Source organism: Lissotriton helveticus, chromosome 3_1 (genome assembly GCF_964261635.1).
Source record: "Lissotriton helveticus chromosome 3_1, aLisHel1.1, whole genome shotgun sequence".
Taxonomy (NCBI): domain Eukaryota; kingdom Metazoa; phylum Chordata; class Amphibia; order Caudata; family Salamandridae; genus Lissotriton; species Lissotriton helveticus.
This window is the reverse complement of record NC_136061.1, coordinates 794,679,412-794,705,781: the sequence shown is the minus strand read 5'-3', so window position 1 is coordinate 794,705,781 and position 26,370 is coordinate 794,679,412. Positions and strand designations below refer to the sequence as shown.

Sequence of the window (26,370 nt, the reverse complement as noted above, 5' to 3'; positions counted from 1 at the left end):
GGCCAGGCGGCAAATATGAGCAGCCAGGCACTCTAAAACTTGTAAATTGAAAAAATAAAAACATGTTTCTATAAGGACCAGGACAGGAGGGGTGTGGAGCAACAGAGGAGCGGCTGGGGGAAGTCAATCTGGGACATGTCAATGGGGGAAGAACGGTAATGAGATGTGAAGTAATGGGGGAACATGAGGGTAGAGGATAAAAATAAATAAATCCAAAAGAAGGTGAGGTGAGGAAAATAATGGAGGAGATGGGGTTTGGGAGCAAGGGAACAATACAAAGTGTGCTTGTGGGTGATGTGTGATGGGGGAAGCAGCAGACAAGGAAGAGAACAAGACGACACTTGACTCTTACATAGTGCTAAAAGAAAAATAGCAGTTCCCTGAATGTGGGCGGTGGAAGGACACAAATGGTCTTGTGTTTACCAGGGGAGAGGCAAAGATAAGAAGAAGAAGGAAAGCCATTGAATAAGAAGCAAGCAAGTGAGAGTGACAAGGAAGCAACCAGTGGTTTGTAATGGGCTGGTTCTGAGCAGGGCCGGACTGGCTACCGGGCAGTTGTGTGTGCTGCCGAGCAGGGGGATGCTTTCATTGATGGGGACCTGTGTGTGCAAAACGAAATTCGTTTTGCTTTTTTTTTCTCAAAGTGCACGCAGGTCCCCATCAACGAAATACGCCCATACCACGGAGAAATCATCCCCCTGCTCGGCAGCACACACAACTGCCCAGTAGCCAGTCCGGCCCTGGTTCTGAGCCAGTGCAAGTCTTTTCTACAGTCCACAAGAAGTGTTTTTGCAGCAGCCAGATTATAGCTGACTGCAGCTGAGACCGAAGAATCAGGGATCCAGAACTCTGGTAAAGTCCAATCATGATCTCCATTGGCAGTGGTTGCAGAGCCACAGGTAACAACAGTCTTAAACTAAGATCATTAAAAATGTCAAGATAACAAATGTTCCTAAGCTTCAGGACAGAAACCTGGAATGCCTTTCACAACAAGATATTGGCCTGGTTGGGGGTAAGGTTGGGCCAGGACTGATCTTGTTATAAACAACTAATTTCTCTAAATGGGACTCCAACAGTGACTGCATTGTCTTAGGGTGTGGAAATGGTTACCTTCTAGAGGCCGGACAGGGAAGTGCGGCTGCAGGTCAGTAAATGATCTGTCTGGAAAACTCTTAATTGGTTCAGTTCCTTTGCTTTCTCCATTACCTGAAAAGTACACACACACAGCTTAGGTAACAACAGCTGCTGAAAAAGCAGACTTTGTATTCTTAACAATATACCTAGCATTAATGACCATTTCATGTTTTCCCATCCTTTCCTATCATTTGTTTAAAAAATAAAAACAAAATCTGGAAATTATTTTGTACGCAAAAGCAATCAATGTAAAGTTGACTGAAACAGTTTAGATGTAGACGCAGTGTCTATTTCTTAAACATCACAATACATTAAATAAATGAGGACTAATATGGCTTCTAACAATGCAATACATTCTCAAAATATCCCTTGTTTGACTAAAAGCTCCCAATCCATTTAAAAAAGGAATCGGTTACACTTCCCTACGCACAGTTTTCCCTAAAAAGCCACACCTATTTAATATGAGTTCCTCCCACTGGGGGAATATTATAGCGCCTTGAGACACTACCGGGTGAGTAGCGTGCTATACAAATGTCCATGATTGATTGATTGATTATTCTGACAGTAAAGTTACATAGTAAATGAAATGCCTGGGTCTTCATCATGCTTCCTCATCAAAGCCACATTTGTTTGTTTAACTAAAAGCAATTGCAGTGTTTTTAACCAGTTTGTGTGCATACACCGGTATTTCCCTCCCTGTGTGAGTGTGTTTCGCTGTTGGCATAATTTAATATAAGAATCTAATTGTAATGGGCACGTTCAATGCCAAAGTGGTATCTTGGCTCTGACAACAGATATTTATAGTTACACCACTCAGTGGCACTTACGTTATCGACCTCGGAAGGATAAAAGGCCGAATGAACGCACAGAGATCAGAAGCATCAGTAGAAAGTACAGCCTTTTTTTAAGAACTTCACAGGAGAACAATTTTATCCAGCCTGGCAATGGCGTACAGAAATACCCCCCTTTTTTTGTCTGTTCCGAACATCTTTACTAGGCCTCAAGATTTTTAAAATCCGATGTTTCCTCAGGCATATATACTAAGACATATATTATCACTTAAAGAAAGAAATACAATATTCTGGGAAGCAGAGTAAGAGGGAACTAAAAGAAGTAGGGGACCCTTTGTTCTTCTCGATCCTCATTGTTGTGTCCTTATAACTTAAGGATGTGACTCCACTCCACCAACAGGTTCATACAAAAGAAAATGGAAGAAGGGAGAGGAGAGAACAGAGAGAAGGAAGGTGCGATGGGAGCACAGGTTGGAGGGAGAATGTTGCCCGCGTGGCCTGATGGCAACACAAAACCTATGAGGTGTCATCTTTCATCAACTAGGTCGTGTACACTAGCAAAAGAAGGGGGGTGAAGATCAAGGCAGATGGGCATCCACTCCCAAAGCCCGACAGAAACATCCCTTAGTTTTAAAAAAAAAGATGTGAAGTAGCTCTGCAGATGAAATATTATGAAGTCCATGTGTTTTTTGCAGAATACTAAACCTGCATCTTAGCTAGCTTTCAGGATCCATTACTGCTCTGTAGTTTATCCCCTTTAAAAGGATGCCCATGGCAAAGCTATAAGTGCACCTCTCATTACAGATTCTTGCCACTGGCACACATTTGGCTCAATTCCTTCTTGTGCAGGGCCCTTTAGTAAAAACAACCAGAGTTCTCCTTTATAGCCCTATTACTGTATGCCATTTGTTCAATAGCAAATTAATATTTTACAATGTCACAATTATTCCGAGGCATTTAAAGGATTACTGTTTTGGCTGTCATAAAATAACATCTGAGGCTTAGTTCATGCTCTAGCTTGCTGAGATGCTCTATGGAGAAAGGAAAGGCCGATTAACTCAAATTCAGTGTATTAACAGATTAGACAGAAACGAAATCACTGGTGGTTATTTTACACATTCTTAAGGAGTTTAAATCTCCTACATATACCTGCTCTACACCATCATAAACATGACCGGCTTATGTTTTGTATTTCCATTTTTCAGTCTTTTCTGTACATCGCAGCAAAGTAGCTGCGATTAGATTATATTTTGTCGTGGATATTGAGCTCAATGTACATTTTATTTTTTTAAATATATATTTATATTTTTATGGCTTGGAAGTTAAACTAAATGTGGTCCATCACTCTTGTTATTTAGAGCAACTGTTTTAATAAACATAAATTCACCGCAATTATTGCTACAGTGCCGAGGTCATATTCAAGTCTATTACTACATAGAGCAAAGATCATACGAGGAAAAACCTTTTGACTCCCTCATAGATTACATGTACCATTTAATTACACATGGAAACAACTCTCCTAATAGTCAGATATCTATTGAGCGCCCACAAATTTAAACCATCGAATCCTGCTTTTTGGTTAAGTAAATGTGGAAAGACAAATACACATTAAAAAATGTCATGGCACAAATCATATATGCAATAAGCGGACAATACATTATTGTTAACAACATTTGAGCCTGTGGAGATGCACCATGTCTTGCTTGAGGCCTCACCTTTTGTAAATGATGGCCTCTCCCCACACTCATTAATAAACACTACTAGGTCTGACCTCTATGAGCAGCCAGTCACACATTTTTGAGTCTCCTGGGAGTTATTACAACGTTTGAAAAACCTTCCCAGTTCAGTTCCGTTTAACAATCCATGAACTGATTAGCCCTTGCTGCTCAATTTAAAAATGAACTGTCAATAACCACATCAAAATACACAAACCACCGTGTTTTAAAACCATCACATCAATGTGTACGCCAAAACTCAAAATATGAGAAAATGAAAAAAATGTGAGAAAACGCCAGAAAGCACCTCACGTGCGCAAACCCAGAGAGCTGCTGGATGGTACTCGCCAGTATGCCCACATTATCATCATCGGTTGCTTTTGTAGACTCAAAAAAACAAGAAAAGGAGGTGTGTACTAGAATTCCTCAGAGGTGGGAAGTCAAACAACATAGAAAAGTGTGTGACAGACAGCACTGAGACTCTGTAGCTCACTCGGTGCTAACTCGTCCCCAACCGTGCAAAGAGAACGAGGTTCTCACGAATTACAAATGAGGTATCACTCACATACAGCACATCCTTTATTAAATGTTGTGAGCATCCTCAGATTAAAAAGCAGGCATGTATCTGGCCACTTTCACTTGCAAAAGGCATTTTGATGTGGTTATTGACAGTTCTTTTTAAATTGAGCAGCAAGGGCTTATCAGTTCATGGATTTTTAAACGGAACTAAACTGGGAAGGTTTTTCAAAACTTGCAATAACACAGGAGTCTCAAAAGTTTGTGACTGACTGCTCATAGAGGTCAGAGCTAGTAGTGTTTATAATTGATGGAGTCTAGGGCGGTCTGACTTCTCAATCCCCCTGTTGCTCCTATTGTGGATGTGCCACACTCAACAATAGTAATAAATAGTATATTATACTCTGAGGCCCTACATACATTTTATTCACTGAAAAAACACAATATTAAAGTGGGGTCAGAAGCGAGGAAGTTAGTAAGATTTTAATTTTGTATTAAAAAAACTTTAGAAAGTCACACAAAAACTACCACTATTTAAAAACAAAAAGAAATACTGAAATTTGCCACTTATAAGTAACTGACATAAGTATAAGTTGCACCACCATAGATTTTAGGTGTGATTTAGTAATGTAGTATGAGAGCTGGTAAGCAGTGCATCATAGCAGTGCAATTCATACTTATGACAGTTACGACTAACTGGTGAATTTAAGTGTTTTTTTGTTTTTAAATGATAGTGCATTAAGAGTGACTTGCTAAGGTTTTTTTAATGCATGTTAAAATGTTGCTACCTGCATGAGTGCAACAAGGCAAATTATTTTGGGCCTGTGGGAGGGTGGGGCTGACACCCTCATGTCATGTGATGGTAACTGCAACATTTACTTTCATGTTTCAGCCAGTCATTGAGAGCTCTCGGTCCTGAGGGAGTCCTACAGGGCTGAACAGGCCAATGGCAAATACATATTTTTATGTATTTGGAGTCCCCTGGGACTTCTGGGAGAGTCCTGCAGGACCAACTGTCAGTATATCTATACATTCTGAACCTTCATTTCTCAACAATCACTGGACAGATTTACACTACATCACAAAATGGTTACTTTCCGAGTAAAGATCTATTTTTCTACCAAATTTGGTGTAATTCTGTTGAGCCATTTTTCTGTAATGTTGTCTAATTGTTCCCATGGAAAATGTATTGAGGAGAATGTATTTTGGAACCCCCCCCTTTAATCAGCCCTTGCTTGATGGATCACCCAGACACTTTCCAGGAAAGAGCTGAAGTGGACGGACATTGTTTTGGAAAGTTTTGTGAAGATTTGACAAAAAGCACCAAAGTTATTAGCAAAAAAAAAATGCTCTCCCTATGGAAACTCTGACTTACATATAACTATATTAGAAATGTAAAATACATATTTTATATGTTTGTGTGTCTGTGTGTGAATAGATCTATCTATCTATCAATGTCTTGTAATGTGCTATCTATCATCATTGTTGCATGTGGAGAGAGGACATGGCTAATGTAGTGGTGAAGCTTTAAGTGGGTTGTGATGCCCCTTCTTTGCTGTTTATTTTAGTTTTCAAAAACTGCTGAGCAAATTTACAATAAATTGATAAAAAAATATGGCCAGTTTTTATTGCCATTTTTGAGATGAAGTGCTTTTATAGAGTCTTGATGACTAAGAAAATGAACAGGCAATTTCTAAAATGTTGCCATCCTAATGTCTTCTAAAGTAGAGAATTTAATTAAACTGTTGTGTTGTGAAGGAACATAGTAACGATTTTTGTTTTTGATTTTAAACACAGTATTTTATTACATGGGACTCTTTAATGGTATTACTGGATGTTTTGTTTTTTCTTGAGTTGAGGAAAAACTAACTTAATTCAATTAAGAAAATCCCCAAATGTTATACTTTTTAGCTGCTGCTTGGAAACATCTGCCTAAACAGAATCAAGTCTGCGGTTTGAAGTATAATTCAGAATGCTCACTTTTAGAACCTGGGTTGAACTTTGGTTTGTAAACATAGACCTTCTTTCCCAAGCTCAGAGCCATACATAGCAGAGGCCATTGTCGTCTTTCATCATGTCACGTTTACACGTTATACCTAGCAATACAGTACACACCAACGATGAATGAATCATTCAACTGCATGACCTGACCGGAGAGGGCACCACTTAAGTACAACCCTCAAACCAGGCTGCGAGTGCTTTAAACACATCTTAAGTTACACACTTCATGTTTTCTTTCCACTTTTATAAATATTTCAAAGTCCTCAGCCTACAAAGGTCAAAATAAAAAAAAAAGTATTGAAAGAGATGATATTTTAAATGTGTTTTTCAAGGAGGTTGGCATCACTGAATGGCTTCACCCACTGCCCAGTCACCAGTCAAACTTTAATAAGGTCTGCTGGTTTCTACAAGAATTTGAATTCTAGATTTTTTCGCTAATGTTTTGCCATGCAGTTTAGCAACTCAGGGCCATATGTATGAAACAAAATCGCAGAATTCCGGCGTTTGCGATTGCAATTCAGGTAAGTGGGATGTAACAGCCTTGCAAAATAAGGAATCACAAAATAGCGATTCCCTATTTTGCGATTGCATTTAAGGAATCGCAAAATGCGATTCCTTAAATGCAATGTAAGAGGCACATAAAATGTGCAATTTGGCCATAAGGAATCGCAAATTACCACCAACTTCAAGTTGGTGGTAATTTGTGATTTCTTTGAAAAATGCACTTATTTGCATTTTTCAAAGTGCCATGTGGCACACATGCATGCCCATGGGGCATGTATGTGTGCCATAGGCACATACCCAATAGGCAGATTTAATTTACATGTAGGTCCCTAGTAAAGTGGCACAACATGTGCCCTTGGCCTGTAAATGAAATGTTACCGGTGGGCCTGGAGCAGTGGTCGTGCCACCCACTCAAGTAGCACCTTAAGCATGCCATTGCAGAGCTTGTGTGTGAAGTTTAAACTGCCATTTCGACCTGCCAAAGTAAACCTTTTGCAAGGCCAAATCTTGCTTTTTAGTACATATGTCACCCCTAGGGTAGGCCCTGGACAGCCCAGAGGGCAGGGTGCAATGTATTTAAAATGCAGAACATGTTCTTTTCAGTTTTACATGTCCTGGTAGTGAAAAACTCTTGACTTCATTTTTCACTACTGCAAGGCCTATCTCTCCCATAGGATAACATTGGAGACACCTTATTACATTTATAAGTGTAATTTCAAAATGGGAAAGATAATCAGTTCATGTTTGGTGTCTCTGGAATCACAATTTAAAACCTAACTTATGGTAAAATTGGATTTTAAATTGCAGTTCTGGAAATGGCACATTTAGAAGGTTGGGATTTTCTTGCCTTTGCCATTTGGTGTCTGCAACCTCATTCTGGTCACATGACTAAGGATAGCTGACAGTTGAGCTTTGTCTTTTTTCCTAGACAGCCATACACAATTGGGAGCTTAGGAGTGACTGGATGGGTCATCGCTGGCAAGATGGGTGGGAGAAGCTGGGCATGTATGTGTGCTACATGCGCACACATGTACATTTCAGGGGTGCAACAGGGAGTCCTTTTGGCACCCTGGCACCCTTGAAATTGCATTCGCAATTTGCGATTCTCTAATTGAGAATCGCAAATTAGGAATATATCCCCATTCATTCCTATGGGCCTCTAGGCCCGTAGGAATGAATGGGGAGGTACATCCCTGCATTTGCATGCACAAAGCAGCAGGCACAGCGCGGTGCCTGCCGCTTTGTGCATGCAAATGCAATGCATGCATTTTTAACATTGCGCTGGTGCTGCTTTAAGCAGCAACCGCCGCAATGTTAAAGATACAGGATGTGACCGCCAGGGTGGCGGTCACATCCTAATTGGCATGGAGGGAACGCCGCTGCGGTCGGTCCCTCCACCTCGGGGTGGCGGACGGACGCAAGTCCGTCCGCCATCCTAATAGGCCCCTAAGTTCTGAATTGTGCAAGGTGAGGCTGTACTGATGAATTTGTGCATTTTGTAGCACTCTATAGCTGTGCGATGCAGACAGATGGTGTATACGAGGCCATGATTGGACTGTCCTGCACACAGCATTAGCTGCACCCCACTGCTCTGTGAACAATTCAAAAGGGAAAAAAATTATAAAAATGCAGTTATTATCATTTTATTTTTCCGTTGTGGCTCAGCTAGATTCGGGCGGGGATGGACTGTCAAAGTAACAGGGGAGGAGTGGTGGGCACTCTCTTAACTGTGAATGACTGTTTGGCCGGCCGTCTTGCGCCAGCCAAACAGTCATGAGCACTTTGCATGTTCTCCACCGGTTGAATAGCAGAGCCTGGGTGGAGAACATGCACAGCCACCCAGTCCCTTTCTGAGTGCAGAACCAAGGCGCTCAGACCAATCACACCGCTGCTGTATCAAAGCGTTGTGATTGGCAAGGGGTGTCTAGAAGCCTGTGTGCTTCCTGGTTCCTGCTTCTGCTGTCCTGAAGTAGACTGAGAGACGGCTGCTGTACTGCAGGTAAATGTTTCTTTTTCATATACCCCTCTACCCCACCCCGCCACCCCTGTTATGTAGTTGCCACCACTGCCTGCACGATGCACAACAGTAATGAAGTTGTTCTGATCTGAGCCCACTATTGTAGCCCCTTTCCTCTGGTAACTTCTGCCTTCAGTGATCCGCAAAAAATCCTAAATTAAGTTCATTGCAGTGTTTGAACTTGGTTTTGGTTTCTTGGTAGAGTGAAATTTTTGTTCAGAACTTTGGCATTTCCCAGCACAAATTCCCATCAGTGTTACCTAATAGGTGCAGTGTGAGAAAATCAGGTTAGAAAATGGGGAAAACCTGTGTTTAACATGCAGAAAAACTACAACTTCATGTTAGTCTCTGTTTTGACCTTCAAAACTAGGAAGGGAGTGAATAAACTGACCGGGGTAAAAGCAAACCATGAGGTAATGGTATATCTTCCTTGCAGTTCTTGCACCTGCAAAAACCGCTGGACTCAAAAGGGGATGAGCTCTTCCTATAGACACCTTACACATAGTACAGTGACAGACATGTGGGGGCTTTTCTGCAATCTGATGCGTCAGTAGTTTAGAGGGAATGGTGCCTTAGACACGCAGGCCACTCATCGCACCCTTGTATGAAATCAGAAAGTGTTGGAAACTAGACACAATTGAACATCTTGCGTAGGTCTGTGTTTTAATCGTGCACTTTTCTTGCTACTAGGTACTGTTATTCATAATGCATGTGCTGCCAGTGATATTATTGACCACATCATAAATTATGTCATTTCCAAGGGACAGCTATCAATGGGGCAACATGTGATCATTAGGGCATTTCACTGCCCAGTTAGTGGTGAGGGGGTTTGGGCAAGGACTCATGACTCTCCTGGTACGTCACTGATCAGTTCTATCACTGTTGATGGGAGTTCTTGGCCAGATGAATCAGTTCAAATCAATCAAATCAGGCACCATGTAAAGCTGAGCCCTACAGCTATGCCCACTTGTGGGTCTGTTGTTCCTGTGAAACAAAGTATGTGGCCTTCATGACAACTGAAGCACTTTATTTAGAAATCTCGGAAAGCACATATTTGCATATTTATACAGGCTTGGATTGATGGCGCATGGTGGGCTATCAAGAGATGTGGCCTATTGGCCAGAGCGGCTGACGTTGGAACTGGGCAACAAGGCTCGAGTCACGGTTTCAGCTCAACATTCTGTGATGATGGGAAAATCACTCAATCTCCCTGCACCTCAAAAATGTGCAATATAATGTATTGCACTCGAATGCCATTGGGCAACGTTCGTGCCATATAAAGCTGCAAAATATAGTGACTCCCTTATCTTGAGTTCTGGAGAAGTGCTCAGGGTGCTGGAGAAGGCTGGTCAGAAAGAGTCGCTCTGGGATGTTTGCCTACTCTTTAACCCTTCCTGGAAAACACAACTCCTCACTTGTTTCATAGTTTTGTTTACACACACAGGAATTCAAAAATCTAAACTATGGATTGTTTGGTGGCGGAAAGAAAATCTGACACCTCCCCTACAGAAGTTCGCCTCTGTGTGTTTTGTAGCAATGGTGTTTGCTGTGCCTCAGTCAACACCGAGCCTGAGCTGTGCACAAAGGCCTCTTTATAAAACATGCTCATTGGCTGAGCAGCGGACAGTAGCATACGGGCATCTTGACAATAAGCATCTGACTCTCACACAAAGACATTCCAGTATTCTAGTGTTAAAAATTCACTCCCAGCGCCTCATATTGGTTCAGCTGTGGGACGGAAAGATCACTTCAGATAACAAAGGTCTTTGTGGCTGTTTTCTACTTAAACCCTTTATCTTTACGAGGCACTCGGGTCCTTTGGAGAGAATGATTTTTAAACTGCTGTTGGACTTTGTCAGAACTTAAATTAGATACTATTGAGCTAGGCAGGGGCTCCACAAAGCGGCTTTTATCTCCAAAGACCTTCCATCCAATTGTTTCTTTCTTCTGTTTTGCCTGTTTATGTTTGTTGACTTTTGCTGCCCTATTTTGTGGCATTTACAAGCTGTCCGAAAGCAAATGCTAAATGCTGAACTGGGCCTGTGAAGTGAAGACATCACAGTCTATCTGATGTTTGCTGCAGGCTGCACTGTTAGACAGAATGGATTAAGCAGGTTATCTCTGGGCACCGAGGATCAAACACACCTTCCTTTCTCTGTGCATTGTATTTTATTGCCTTTTAAGACGACCTGATGAAAAATAGAATGGCCATTAAAATTGATCTAAAAAGTCACCCATTGTTCCAACACAGACCGTGCTGTAAAAGAAAAAAATGCTGGTGCACTTGGTTGAGTTGCATTTAAATATTTTAATGACAATTTGCTTATCTATCTATCTATCTATCTAATTATCTATCTATCTATCTATCTATCTATCTATCTATCTATCTATCTATCTATCTATCTATCTATCTATCTATCTATCTATCTATCTAACTATCTATCTATCTGTCAATCTAATCTTCTGCAAGACCGTCCCTCTATCCAACTCTTGTGTACAGATCCATCTTATCTACCTGTTTGTCTGACTATTCATGTTTCTGTTTTCCTGTAACTCGGTGTCCATTTCTCTTTCTCTCTCTCTCTCTCTCTCTCTCTCTCTCTCTCTCTCTCTCTCTCTCTCTCTCTCTCACTATATATATATATACATACATATATATATATATATTTACAACTGCGAGTTTGTGTAGCTATGTATGGCAAATGTATAATGTTTTTTATGTGTATATAGGTGGAAATCATAGTTTTTAACCCCTTCGGCGCTGATGACGAGCTCAGCTCATCATCAGTTGCGCCGCTTGCACGCTGATGACGAGCTGAGCTCGTCATCTAACGCGGCTTTTTGAAAAAAGCCGCGTAGCGCGAAAATCGCCGCAGCGCGCATGCGGTTAAACAGGCCTTTGTTTACATATAGGGGTCGAAATTTGTACTATATCTATATACAATATCAACTTGTCTATTTTGCACATAAAAGCGAGATTTGCACAAAAAGCAACAGAAATTTGCACAAAAATTATGTACTGTATTGCGTAATTTGCACATAATAACGTATAAATGCACAAATCAACAAGTTAAATTATGTGTTTAAACTTGTAAAAAGGTCAAATATAATTGGGTATTATACCGATATAGAAATGGAAATGGTAAAAATGTAGCTTTCTACACTTAAATATGAGCACTGTCACTTTAAATGCATCACAAAAAAAGAAAAAAGTGAGAATTGTTGGCATATATTGAGTCAGGTGACAACTTTCCGTGTCATGTGATCAAGGTACGTCAGGTACCGAAACGCGTTATGGCCGACAAAGTAACAGCTGAATCAATAAGAATTCTTGGCACCAACCTGGGTCTGTGCTCCACGTTTTTTTCTGGAAAAGAAAGCACAAGCTATCAGCTCGTGGGAGTGGAGTGGCGTGGATATATATGTATATACATATATATATCACCACGTCGTACTCTTAACTAATTCACTTTCTCGTTCTATAGTTTTTCTCTCTGTTTTCTGATGTCAACAAGAGTGATTAGTTATTGCCAAATTTTCTGGATAGCTTTCCTTCTATCATTTTTTATCAAGGTGTCCGTGTCATTCCAGAAAGGGGTCTGGGCTCGAGACCCCTGTTCCTAAGACCCAGGATAGCTTACAAATTCAATCTGGGGTTATTCCCCTGCAGGGGCACGAAGCCTAACAATTTGGTAAAACTGCTTCACCTTGATTGGTTAGGCAATGTTGGTCCCGTTATGTAGCGCACAAAAGTATTCTAAAGGTGGGAGGGAATGCTATCCAGATGAATTCGTAATGGTAATGAGGCTTCGGTCCATGATTCATTTGATGCCTCAATGTGAAGGGGGTTTCCAAACTGGTGTCCGAGCTCATTGTGCCCAAGCTGCACCTCACCAATCAGACGGAATAAGTCTGCACCGCTCTGAGTTGTCTGTGTTGTTATGCAGCGGGTCATTGTACGCTAAAGTCATGGTCTGGAAATTCATGTTGTGCCACTCTTTTTGGGTCGAGCATTCGAGACCTCTTGTATATACTTTAGTATATACTTACATGTTTATATACTTTTTGGGCTCTGGCGATCAGCCCTAGGACTTGTCTGCTTCCGCTTAGGGACTTTTTTTCTGTTAAACTGTATCTATTTAACTGTCTTAATAAAATAAAAAAAGGACCAGTAGAAGTCAGTAAAATACCAGAATTGCTTTCTGCCTAGGGACTTTCTTTTTTAAAAATTTCTGGCAACTGCCTCTATTTAATTGTCTTGATAGAAAACGACCAGCAGAGATCAGTAAAATACCAGAATCACTTTAGCATTCCTTAGATTCCAGTCCATAGAAATTGTTTTCCACAAGCACCAGTAGACAACAATATTTTTTTCAAATCTTGTATTTTCAGTTATATGACCACCAAAAGCCCTGATTTCATATTAAAAACAGAGCTTTGGACTATACATTTCCCACTGAAAGGCAATATTACTCTCCATGTATTCCCATACCTGGTGTCACACAGTTTGGTGCTTACTTTCCACCATGTTAAAGAAGAGCAGATGTTTCAGCACCCAGGCTAATGTGCTGCTTAGCTAAAAACATGTACGGTCCTAAAGGCGAGACTGATTGCATTGCAAAGGCTTATTTTTGATATGTCGTCAAGCTTGAGTTGCATATGGGCTGGGAGCAGGGCGGATAGGGAAAGGGGAATCCTTGGCTGTATTGCTTCTAGAGAGTGGTAAATATCAGGACCCGATGACACAGGTCTGTTTGTGACAACTGTTGTTATACTGGTTTCTAAAATGAAAAACCCCAATAAAATGTTTTTTAAAACAATTTAAAAAATGCTTGAGTTGCATATGATCAAACTCATTACCATGGCAAATACGCTAAAAACGAATGTAATAGAATGCTAATCGGTGGAATTTTCAGTGGTTAAGCACAGGCTCGAGCATTTACATCTATCCTTTTTCGCTGTTTTCTCTCCATACTTATTTCTCTTTACGTTTCTGTTACCCTTTGTTCCACCCAACTATCGTTTCTTTATCTTATTGCAGCCCCGCAGCTTTTTCTTTCTCTCTCTCTCTATCTCCCCGTCACTCTCTCTCTGTGTCACCCCTACCCCGCTCTTTCCCCCACCCAGCTTCTATAGTTCTCCTACCCATTTCTCTGCCAGGAAGAGTACAGTAGTTTAGTAAAGTGCCAAAAATCTAACGGTCACTACATGTTTTTAGTTCGTAAATGATAAAGATAGTGGCAAAGCCAATAGGAAATGCTTGTCTCTGTTAGCCGGTGTTTGTGGTGCACAGACAGTCGCAAGGTTCCTATACCAACCGCTTGGCTTGGTAGACTGCACACTAACAATGTACATTGGTGCATTTTGAAGAGGCTTGGAAGCACGTGCTCTTTACTTTCAGAAGTCTGTGAGCTTCTTGCAGAACACTGTTTCTCTCCAGATCATTACATAAGCACAAATTATTTTGTCCTACAAATGAAGCGTGAACACTGGTCTTGTGTTTAATTTAAATCACCTTTTGTGAGTTTCATTACATCCAACAATGACAAGGGTTTTTCTTTGACATTGAGACCTTAAGGATTGTTTAGTCTGCACGATCATAAAAATGGGCATTTCAAACAAATTAAAAAACCTGGATTTCTTGAGACCATCAGAGGTATCTTTTTTTCTAACAAGCTAAAAAGTTAGGGAGTATAATGCCCCGGGCTGTTGATTAATAATGTAGTCTCTTCAGTGGCCTGGCTCATAGCCTCCGAGGCAAAGCGCAGCGAGAAAGAGTTAGAGAGCCCTTGTAGTAAAATATATAAAAAAAATCTTGGCCAAATAGCTTCATCTCCTTTTTGATGGGGGGGGGGGGGGTAATAACTTGTCAATTGTGATCAGGTGTCACTAGATGTGTGTGAATTCTAAGAACTGCTACCAGCCCATCAGCAACATGGTATAACCCATTCTGATATTCTTTTAACCCAGGGTGGAGTGGGGTGGACGGCCACATTATCTTTGGTGGGTGTGGTCTTACCAAGGGAAAAGTCAAGAAAACAAAGGAACCTTAATCATACCAGGCACAGTGTACAAGTCAACAGTAGTAAACAAAAAGTCGTGTTACTCCAAAGAGTGTTTGATGTAGGAAACTGCATTTATTAATCTCCTACTTTTAAGTAACTTGAATACAAGAACAACGTGCTGTTCTTCTGTGGTGACTAATAATAATCTAATAACATTAGGTTTTAGGGTACACAGGTGTATTAAAATATTTTTATACTAATTGAAAACATAATTTGCAGGGTTCTTTTATGGTCTGCTCATTTGTATAAGTCAAGGCACCAAGTGCTCTTTTATTTCCTGGATTGGAACCAGGCATGCCTCTCTTTAGAGCTGGGGCTGATGGGAGGACAAGGTGATTGCCTTGACCTTGAGCACTCCTTAGTTTATGTTCTGCCCCATTTCTACTCTGTGAATTCATGTGGAGTGACCATAACAACTCTTCATGTGAAGAAGACGTTTCCTTTATCCTATTGAGACCCTTTATCTGTAAAATTGGTGTACATTCCTTGAAAGCTCAGTTGTAAATAGGTGCTGTAATACCACATCCGGGTCTACCTTATGGTATTACCGCACCCCGCTTTCTGAATTCAGCTGTAAATGGATGGAGTAATACCACATCTGGGTCTACCAGATGCAGTATTACTGTCCCACTCATTGTAGGTTTAATGGTAAATGTGTTGCTCAAAGTAGAATTCCTTAAAAACAGAAGACAAGACTTATTTGGCAAAACGGAAACAGTCTGTTTAATTAATCAGTTCGGCCAGGAGAACAGTTGCAGGTATTCGGTTTGTGTTCTACTTATATACAAGATACAATAGGCAATAAAAGGTTTCTGGAGTACCATATATGGTGAGGAATGTTGGTTGATGCCTTTAGAGTTACACATTAATGGTCAATGGTTACTACAAGTTGGTCTGTCCCGCGCGTGGACACAGTGTGGCCAGTGGTGAACATGGCCAGATGTCTGGCATGGGGAGTGCGTGATCACTACATGTGATAGGTCCTGGTTGTCTGTGTGGTCCTAACTCATGTGACATCCGACGTTATGGTAATTTTAGGAGTGCGCGTACCCCCTCCAGCCAAGTGTACTTTATTGGAGCAACTTTCCCTGACCATTGTAATGTTGCTGCGCCTGTCTGTGGGATTGATGAAGAGGTTCCTCTCCAGTGTTATCTGCCAGCTATGCACCCTCCCATCAATCAGCAATTCCCATGCCTAGGTCTCAGGGTCCTTTTGCATATTGGTGAGTCAAGTTTGATGTAGAGTTCACAACGGGCGAATCTGCTAATAAAAACGGTATTTCATTTCCATCAATGTATGCCTCAGTTCTCATATAAACATTATTGCTGCCAAAATATTAGTATTACTGCACCCCACTTTGTAAATTCAGTGGTAAAAGGATGAAGTGATACCACATTCAGGTTTACCAGATGTGGTATTGCTGAACCCCCTCATTGTACGTCAGTGGTAAATGGGTGCAGAATACTGCATAAGGATCTACTGTTACTGGCCGGTAATTCTGGGCACAATGACAAGATTTTTCCAGGCACTGCAGTATTAATATCATGTGGCTTGATAAATACAGCCAGCATATTCAGGTCCGTTTTTGGGCCTGTAATTCTGGACCTGGAATTATTGCCACTGTACTCCCACATGCAAAACCCACTGCATGTTACTTGTAATGGGAAAGAGCGGATTACCACTTGAAACCTTGTGGTAGTGCCAATCAATACAACCCAAAATAAGGATCCTAGTGAACACAAACATGGGGCAACATCATTAGGAACAATGACATAGATCATTTTAATTGTTCTGAGCTCTGAACATCTAGGTGGGGCCATGTTCCACACCTGGACATATTTTTTACATTTCAAAGCGTTGATAGTGACCACAGGAAAGTATTCAGGAGATAAGATACCCTGGCTAATTTTTGTGCAGAGTTGTCTTGTTCTGCCACTCTCTTGCACATGTACAAAACTCTATGCTTCAATAGCAGCTGAAGTCTCACCACACCTGACTACTCACTACTGCTGCCCCACCATCGGCGTCTGTGGACCCTTGTTTTGTCATATGCATAGGCAGTTCACTTTGTCATCGACAATGGCTACTATCTATAAACATTCAAGACCAGAGGCTATTAGGAGGTAATGGGCACAGATCTTCCACTGACTGCAGCATTGAAATGTAGTTGTTGCGAGCTAGGTCATTGACCTCAGACAATGATAAGAAGGTGGGGAACCACTTATCCTCAATACACCACGATATTAAGGATTGAAATAAATAATTTAAAATTAGTTGACAGAATGCTCCTTATTGCACAAGAATTATTACATAACATGTTCACACATTTCATGGAATCAGTAACCAGAATATCATTTCCATATTGCTCAGAATCCATTATGGAAATGACGCCTCATGTTCCGCATAATTAATTATTGCCATTCCTCAAGCCACAATACATAATTCGGAATTCTATAGTTTAAACCTGTGCACATAGGCATTTTGCCATGGCGTAGGAATGTTTTATGTTGGGATTTTGGTAAAATGTCTTACTCATTTTGAGCACAATTTAGGCTAATATTTTAAGGCAAAGTTGGTGAAAGAATGCACTGCTTCAATTATTAATCTTATATTATTTGAAGGTCCTGCCCACTTATCCCCACCACACAGCAGCAAACCTTAAAGCGTGCTATACCAAGAAATAGCTTCTAATGGATCCTCAGGTGGTAGATATTTAAGTATATATTTTAACTCCTTCTCCCCCTCAAAGGCTTTTATACTTGTTTCCACTTTCCCTCCTTAAAGGGACCATCTGGTGAATGATGTTACCATGGATCTCAAATCACCAGGTGAACTCACGAATCAAAGGAGCATCCTAGAATACCTATTGCTGGTGCTTGATAGAAATACAGAGTAGGGAAAAGAGAAGTTATTTTTCTCTACACTGGATGGCCCCTTTAAAGAGTGACCTCAAGGTACCAACAGTAACACTAAGATGCAAAGGAAGTATTTCAGCAATTGGCTTAATTCCATTGCAAATTAAAATGTCTACTTATTTATATAGCACGTCATAGGATAGTTTTCCAGTTTTTAAGACCTTATGGGGCCTATTCACAAGCTGCATTCTGTAGTATGTTTAGTAGTACTATTACCGTACTACTGAACTAATACAAAATGCTATTCACAAACCCTGTGAGTGTAAATCTCCACCTCCACATCTCCTATCTGTGGGGAGGTCATCATATATTTAAATATACTACTTAGCAGTAAATGTGAGTTGTTTTTGGGGAGTGCCGGGAAAAAGGGACATACTTGCTTCTAAACGAGTGCAGGCTAGGCAGGAACAAGAGAGGTTTTGGCAGGGTTAGGGAGAGTTTAGGTAGGAGCATGCACTCACCCACTAAAATGGAAGCCCATTGCTATTCACAAACTGTGCTTCTAAGGTTACTATCATCACAAAGGGACCCAAAACAATAATAAGTAACTCCATCTCAGAGCTGGACGAAGTCTACCACCACACATGACCAGACCAAACACTGGTAATGCTGCACCCTCCCATAGAAAATAATGGAGGTGAAAATAAACCCAAAAGCAATTAAAGTTAAATTATTCAAAATAGTTACAAATATAAATATATGTAATTGAAAATTTAAAAAAAAATTGAAGTAGCCTAAAAAGCACATAAGACCCTATGTCCATCATAAAGATATGCCCGGCAAGATGGTCGACTCTTTTTAGCTTTACCTTTTCCTATCTCCCTCACTTCATTGAGAGACTTTATTTTCCAAGTCATGTAAATCAAAAGGTACTGTAAGAAAAAAGGCATTTAAAGCACATATTCATTTGAAATTCCTTTGCAACCCGAAAGCCAGGCTTTGACTGGGCCAACAGTTAATACAATCACTGGCGGATGCAATCGTTTTGCAGATTCATCAAACGAGTGTAAAGACTTGAAAATAATAGTTAATTCCACACTACAATGCCACATGCTCTGTAAGTCAAAAGCTCATTTTAGGTGCTTTCTGGAAGGAAAATAAAACACAGAATCAAGCACCATTTTCTCCAACATCCCTGGCTGCCTGTAAATTGCCGAGGATGGGGTTGTGGGCTGACAGGCTCTATTAAGACAAACTGCCTTTCTCATCGGAGGGATAAAATAAATCAGGTGTTTAGTCAAATTAAAATACTTCAGCTGGAGAAGACCCCGGGGAGCACTGATCCACCTGACAAACCCTAGAGAAACTCAAGACAGATGTAGGTTGGGGCTTCAGAAGACCCCGTCCTAATAAAGCGCCGCGCTGTCTGAGCCACAGTTCAGAGGTGTAGCTGAAGCTTGACAGAGGCAGATATGGGAGTATTTCATTTGGTTAACTGTTTGTAAGTGTCCTTTTGTGATGCTTATTCTTTTTATTAACGATACAAATAATGTGTTTTTATATAGTGCTTCGTGCTACATTTATACCTTTTCCAAGCATTGGAAATAGCAGGTGTCACTGTTATCCAATGAAATGGTAATTTTGCTTAAAAAATGTTTTGGTAGCTAGATGTCTGTTTAAATTAGTCTTTAACAGTTAAAGTACATTTAATTCAGTGCACTGGCGAGGCATCCATTCCCTGCACGCTGGACAAAGTATTTTATCTGTGAAAACAGGTCTTTTTGCATAAACATATATATTTTGTGGCTTATATCAATATTATGATGGTTGATGGGGGGTATTCATTAATATCTCAATATAAATTTGCAAATGTTTCCTTTGCAGCCATCTTTGTGTTACACAGTCTATTAAAAAAGTTCTAACACCATGCACATCAAAACTAGTCATTGATTTTGTTTCAGAAAAAATAACCTGTTTTCAAGTGTTGTTCATAACTTAGAAATCAGTGCAACATTTATCAAAGTTTTTAGCATGCCCCTATTAACTAACTATATTCCTGTAAATTTAGACTGTTGAACTCAATGGCAATTGTGAATTGTTCTATATGTTTGATTTCCACCTACGACTTAAGAGGCGCTGTCAATAGACACCAACAACTTGTTAAATGGCAACTTAGTAATGTAAAAAAGAATAGGAATTCCCTCAAAGAGTATGCATCCAAATTAGTACCTGCATATTTATGTCCCTTCTTGGGTTCAGGTTTGCTACTTAACCACTCCTTAAAATACCAAATTCCAGAACTTTATTTACATGTAAAAAATAAATAGTGCAATTTTACGTGTGCAAGCGACTTTGTAATTTGGACCTGATATCTCTACTGGTAGCTCTTGGCAACAACTGTCAGGTTAACTTTGATTTCCAGTGAAAAATTGTGATTCCAATCACGTCTCTCAGGTAGAAACCTGGGGCCAATAATGTTCAGTTTGCCTTTCTCGAGGTCTTGCGATCCCAATTTCCAGTCCCACTGTCGAACACCGAGATGAAGCTGATTCAGTGAATAGTATTACATGCCAAGTACATGAGACCTGATAGGACATAATGCATATCTACACTTAAGCTCCTTAAATCTGCAACTGTTATTACCACACCGAGGGGGAAATAGCGGGCTCAGAACACCTTCCCCACCAACTGTATTCAATAAATATCAGTACATGCAAGGGATACAAATCTTAGCTTTGTCATTGTACTAGCAGTTCTGAGGTTCAGTGTTTACTTTTTATTTCCAGCCTTGAAAAACTAATATATTGGTTAAGAGCAGCCCATAATATGTCCCACCTACTCTCTTGCACTGTTTAATAATGTGAATGATGTCAGAAGAATACACTGCACAGAATGTGTTGATGGCTTTGCTACCTAGAAGGACACTCAAGCGATACCGCAATCTTAAAGTTGATTTGCAGATAGAGTTGTATTTAAATTGGATTTAATCATTATTACTTGGATTAAGTCTTACTTGACATCAAATTAGATGAACCACAATCACCAGTAGTGGCAACTGAGAAAAGGATGAAATTAGGCGAGGGGGAGCAGAGGAGATATTATGGAAACCTCTTCAAAGACAGCAACATCTTTTTCTCTGCCTTCAATATAAGGGGTTGTTCACCCTCCACACCCTAACTTAGAAGTGGTGGAGGGAGTCTACCACAAAGAAGGCTTCCCCTTCAGGCTATGCAGCATGCGACGTAAGAGGAGGAATGTGTACATTCATTGTACATCAATATCAGTGTAGCTAATGCTCCTTTCTAGCCTTTTATGCTTTGCAGCCGTTTAAAGCACATTCGCCAACCTGCTCATCTTATTGAATTACATTTGAAAATTGGTATAGGATTCACAATTTGACTAGAGGACTTTCACATGGATCCTTGTTGCCCCAAGATAGTAGCTGATAAGGGCAATGAGCAGTTGATGTTATGTCATGTCATTTGCTGTTTTGTTAATGTCATAGATGTGAGTCTTGATGTCATTTGTGGGTATCATGATATCAGTTGTAATGCAGCATGTAATTTCTTTGATTTTATGTATGTACATTTATTCATGATCATATGTTATCAGTATTATTTGAGCATGTTTTATATTTCCTGCAGGTACACCAGAAAGTCTGGCAGAAAAGGAAAGGCAGCTGTCCACCATGATCACGCAGCTGATCAGCTTAAGGGAGCAACTTCTGGCGGCTCATGATGAGCAGAAGAAGCTGGCAGCGTCACAGATTGAGAAACAACGACAACAAATGGACCTCGCTCGTCAGCAACAAGAACAGGTGAGACCCAGGACAGCAGCGGAACGCATTCCAGTGTAGCAACTAGCCAAAACGTTGGTGTGAACTGTGTACATTAATTCTGTGATTATTTGACAGTTACATTTTTCAAATTTCGCATTGAGCTGTAGACAATCTGCTGTGTATTGTCAAAAATGCAAGGGCGAGAGAACATTTTTTGAAGTTTAAGATTAAAAGTATCACTAATAAGAATAAAGTTATTTTCCTTTGAGATTACAGAATATTGTGAATGGTCCTCAAAAACATGGCCGCTTTATTTCAGGTGCTTGGTCGCACATGTAACTTACTGTTTACTGACAGGAAAGACATATCTGTCTTGAAGAAGTCACATGTAAAATATCTACGCTGTTTGAGCATTTCTGGAAACCTTATCAATTAAGTAAATGCTAGTGCTAAATACTGCTGAGCTGTAAAAGTGAACCAGATGCAATTTTCATAGAATTGCAAAGGAGATCATCAGATGTGTGCCTTATGAAAAAGTATTCTGTGAATAGCCACCAAAGTATATCACACCAACGAGCCATTTAATATTGAAATATCTGAACGGAGGTATTAAGATGGGTGTTTGCTAAACCTGGAAAGACTTCTTTGGCACTTACAATATTTAAATATGCTATCAGATGGATTGTTGTTTGATATCTCATGTCATTTTCTTCAGCAAATGGGGAAGGGATGTGGTCAGTTCTCTTAGAGGTGTATCCTAAGGTAAAAAGTTGAACATTGTTTTGCTGCCCAGATTTCTCTGTAAATGATACTGTAAGGGGATGATTTGGTTCTCCATGAAAATGACCACTTCTATGGATACGTACCAATAAAAGCAGATAAACTGTCCTGGGAGAAAAAACGAATTGAAAGAGAATGAGCAATTAACTCTCCGAATGCGCCCATCTGTTAGTACCTGAGCTGAACATTCGTTTCACTGGACACCCAGAATTTGTCTTTATTAATGTACATAGTTTAGGCTTAAAGGACATTTCCAACTGGACAAATTGACATTTTTTTCTCCTTGACCTTGACTTTGTCTATTGAATAATTTGTTTTTGTGAGTCACTGGCTTCTTTCCTTGCTCTTTATTGTAACAAAGGATTGAAGGGTTAACATACTTGTTGGTCAATATTTCTATCTAATATTGAAGCTCCTAATTTAAAGCACCGACTTGTTTAGAAATAGAATATATAAATGATCAGCTCCAATGCACAATTATATCAAACTATACGAAAAAATTGAATAACTGATTCAAGAGCCCGGGAGAATTGCAGATCAAATTCTTTAAACATTTCATAAACGTCCTAAAATGCCGGTCTCATCAGTGCGAAATAAGTTAACAATGATGAGCCCGTATGGCAGCCCCTCAGGCATTTCCTCAGTCAGACCAAAATTAATGTGCAGGTTATAGGAATCTGACATTATCACTGGAAATTATCTTTTCAGTTAAATGTCTTTTATGGTGGTATGTAGCACTATATGCTCTGTTGACTTTAATGAGTTGTGACTCCGGATGGTTTATGTGGCGGAATATTTGCCCACATGTAGGAATATGGAGTCATCCCCTAATGGAAAATAACATAAAGGAAAACTGTAAAAAAAATCAAGAGGTAGAATGTCATTTAGCCATCCAGAGACGACACAGTAATTAACTATTGACACTTGTGAATAAGCTAGCACAAATTAATCTTGACACATTTGCAGGCGAGTGAAATCTTACAGTGAACACTTTGTAATTATATTTCAAAATGAAAATTAAATGACACTTAAAGCTAGGCTGTCATGCTCGATGAAGCGAGCATGTAGCTCAACCAATTGGCAAATAAAATTCAGAACTTGCGCCACATGGTGCCTCTGTGCCATATTTCACTGCGCGAAGCTCCATGTACAGATTGTCAGGTGACGACCGAGAGATGTCTTAGATTCAGTCTTCAGCTCTAATTGATTTAGGAATAGGAGATGCGTCTGTGGCCTCGCCGTAATCTGTGCTTCGAGGAACTCGCCGACAGGCTTGGAAAATTTTGATTTTGTTTTTTTAGCAAAGTTTTTACCATTGTAATATCAGTATTTCAATAGCATTTCAGATTTTTCTAGTTACTGTGAAGATGTGACCTTTAACCTTACCCATCATTCCACGCTCCAACTATGAGCCAAATGAATGCCTTTTCAGTGTTGTATTCTGTTATCTAAAATTAGGGTGGGGGTTTAGAGGGGTTATGTGGCACACTAAAGCTGGCAAAGGGTGCTAAGAAATACGTTGCCAGTCACCTGAACATAAACAAGAAGTTAGATAAACCTCCACCATTCATAGTGAACCCTGGGCTTCCAACTCGTAAGCCTTTTTTGGTACAAGTAGGAGAAAATATGCATGCTTGAAATGTGGGCTTTGGAGTACTCATTTTATTCAAGTATTGTGGAAATCTTTGTGCGATCCTTAACAAATGGGAAATTGAGTCCTGGTGTGGAACCAGGTTGAAAACTTAGGACCATTACATGAACACATGAGGTTTTGGAATTCTGTGAAAGGCATATTTTTCATGAGCACCCTTTGGGAGTTGATAAATAATTTAATAGATGGAGACCTGAAAAAATATTGCGTTAAGTTTTAATATTAATCATAAAAGGCAATGATGAACAGAAACACATGGGGTGAAAGAAGCCCCAAAAGGATCCATTTAGACACAGTAGCAAGTTGTGTACTACTGAGCATTTATGGACCAAGAAAACTGAGGGGAGAAACTCGGGTCAAAAATGGCCAAAGCCCTAATCATTGTGCACAGACAGATACTGCCAAAAGAGCCATGGTGTGGGTTCACCATTTGTAAAAGCGATCATTATTGATTCCCTTCATTTCTGAAGAGAGGTGGTATGGAATCCAATCTGGACAGCTGACCTCAAACAGTTTCTAAGGTATAGTGGAAGTTACTTAAATGAATGTGTTATAATTTCAGTAAGAGATTGGGCTAATGTGCTTCCATAAAAGGTGCCTTACTTTTGACTGCGTTCCTGACAGCTGTTTTAATACTTGTGCCAAATATAGAGAATTAGCGCAGGAGAGATTTCTCAATCTGAGATTAGAAGTAAAAATAGTACTGCAATTTAATGCTTTATTATTTCATGTTCTGCAGATTGCAAGACAGCAACAGCAGCTTCTGCAGCAGCAGCACAAAATCAATCTACTGCAGCAGCAAATTCAGGTCGGTGTCCTTACATCCATTCTTCTTACCCTGCCTACATGTCATTATCAAACAAGGAATAGGTAAATCAAATAACAAACATATAATTCCCATAGTAGACACTAACAACTTTAGGATTAAAGTTGAATTTTAGGACACCTTTTAGAAAAGCAAACCATGAAACCTTGCGGGAGAAACATTGATAATCTGTTTTAACCAATCTATATGTTTCAATCCATTTTTATACCCTTTGTGCTTCTTAAAAACTAGAAGAATTCCATCCTCAGTATCCTCAATATTATTATTTGCCTGTTTTGGAGAGTACATTTTTCTACTAAATTAGTGAGTGGCAAAGATTGATTATTGTTCGCTATCGAGCTCTGCTGGATTCTGTGGTTAGATGGATTAGAGCACATGTTAGAATGGGTCAGTATTACTTGAGCGGTTGCCTTGTCACACTGAAGTTGACTAGCAGTGCCACACTCTTCAGTGCTCGGCTGTGGAAAGTGTGGTTACTTTGTGAGCTTTTTGAGGTTGCACGTCAGCTGCTATTTTGGTTGCTATTTACTTGTAAATGTTTCAATTCATCCTCTCACATGTACTGTCATCGACAGCATTACCAGTCATGGTTCATTTTGTGTGGAAAACCTGTTGGGATGTGTGCCAGGATTATGACTGTGGTGGGATCCTCAATGTTTTAAGGAGGTGGCCTGAAATCAGATGTCATAGGCAGACAGTACATTCTTTCAAAGCACCAACGCTAGCTCCCTGTGTTTCACAATGTCCAGTGGTGAGGCTTCCCTAGACTTCGGGACCAGAGGGCTCCTCCGTGGGCACAACACCTGACTGCAGTTCCTTGGCAATGTGGCTGGCCGATCTAGTGTTCTACCCTGCCCCTCGCAAAAGGCTCTGGGAACATTCTTTGTAGAGCACCAAAGGGGCTAGCCACAGAGTTTGCTGCATGACAAAGCTTTGCTGTCCTGGCCCATCCTATGTTAGAGGTGACACACTGCTGCCATTTCCTTTTTGCTTAGTTGAACACCCCACCTTGCACGCGCCTACTCACCCCACCTTGCAGATGAAGGACCGCCACTTTATGAATGCCCCAGCAGTCAAGGGTGAAACAGTACTGCCATCTGTAATACTAATAGGTGTCATGGCATTTTGTAGTATATCTGTAGTAAGCTGCATCACCTTCCTGAATTGCGCACTATGTGCATGAATTTTATTTTTGAGATGTGCATCATTCTATATGCATCCTGGTGAGCTCGTGAATCAAACGTATGTAATGGTGAATTACTTAAACTTCAAGAGAGCGTGTGCACATAGATTGTGTATCATACTCTAGTCATGGTATGTGAATAGGATTATTTTATGTCTTAGGGCTTATGCTTTGCACATAAAACCATGTGTTCTTTTGGGCATGTGTGTTGCACTGTGCTTGGACCCTCATTGTGCTACATGAACTGTGTATCTACATGGCACTTTGATTGTAATTTTGGGCTTATTTGAGTTTTTGAAGAGAACAATATCATGTTATAATCAATCTTGTGGCGGCTGTAGATAGAGCAACATGCTTTTCTGTGAACTCTGATAAGGACAACTCCTTACCCATTGTTCTTCTCAGATGCTCCTTACACTAACTTCCAGCGACATTTTCTCTCAGCAAAGCATGTACGAGCCATTTTTTCCATTTTATTTTTTTTAAATTAAAATGTATCTCCAACTAAACTTTGACTCCAAGGCACCCTCCTAATTCACCTATTTGGATGGGG

The 26,370-nt window shown here is 40.2% G+C and overlaps 1 protein-coding gene across 4 annotated transcripts in view; it reads left to right on the top strand.

Annotated features, from left to right (window-relative positions):
- Positions 1–26,370, top strand: part of SOX6 (SRY-box transcription factor 6) — a 789,572-nt gene that overhangs the window by 483,958 nt on the left and 279,244 nt on the right. For all 4 annotated transcript variants that reach the window (XM_078681028.1, XM_078681029.1, XM_078681026.1 and 1 more), the window contains 2 exons: positions 21,244–21,416; positions 24,548–24,616. In XM_078681028.1, the coding sequence (XP_078537154.1) occupies positions 21,244–21,416; positions 24,548–24,616 (242 nt within the window). The remainder of the gene's footprint in view (positions 1–21,243; positions 21,417–24,547; positions 24,617–26,370) is intronic.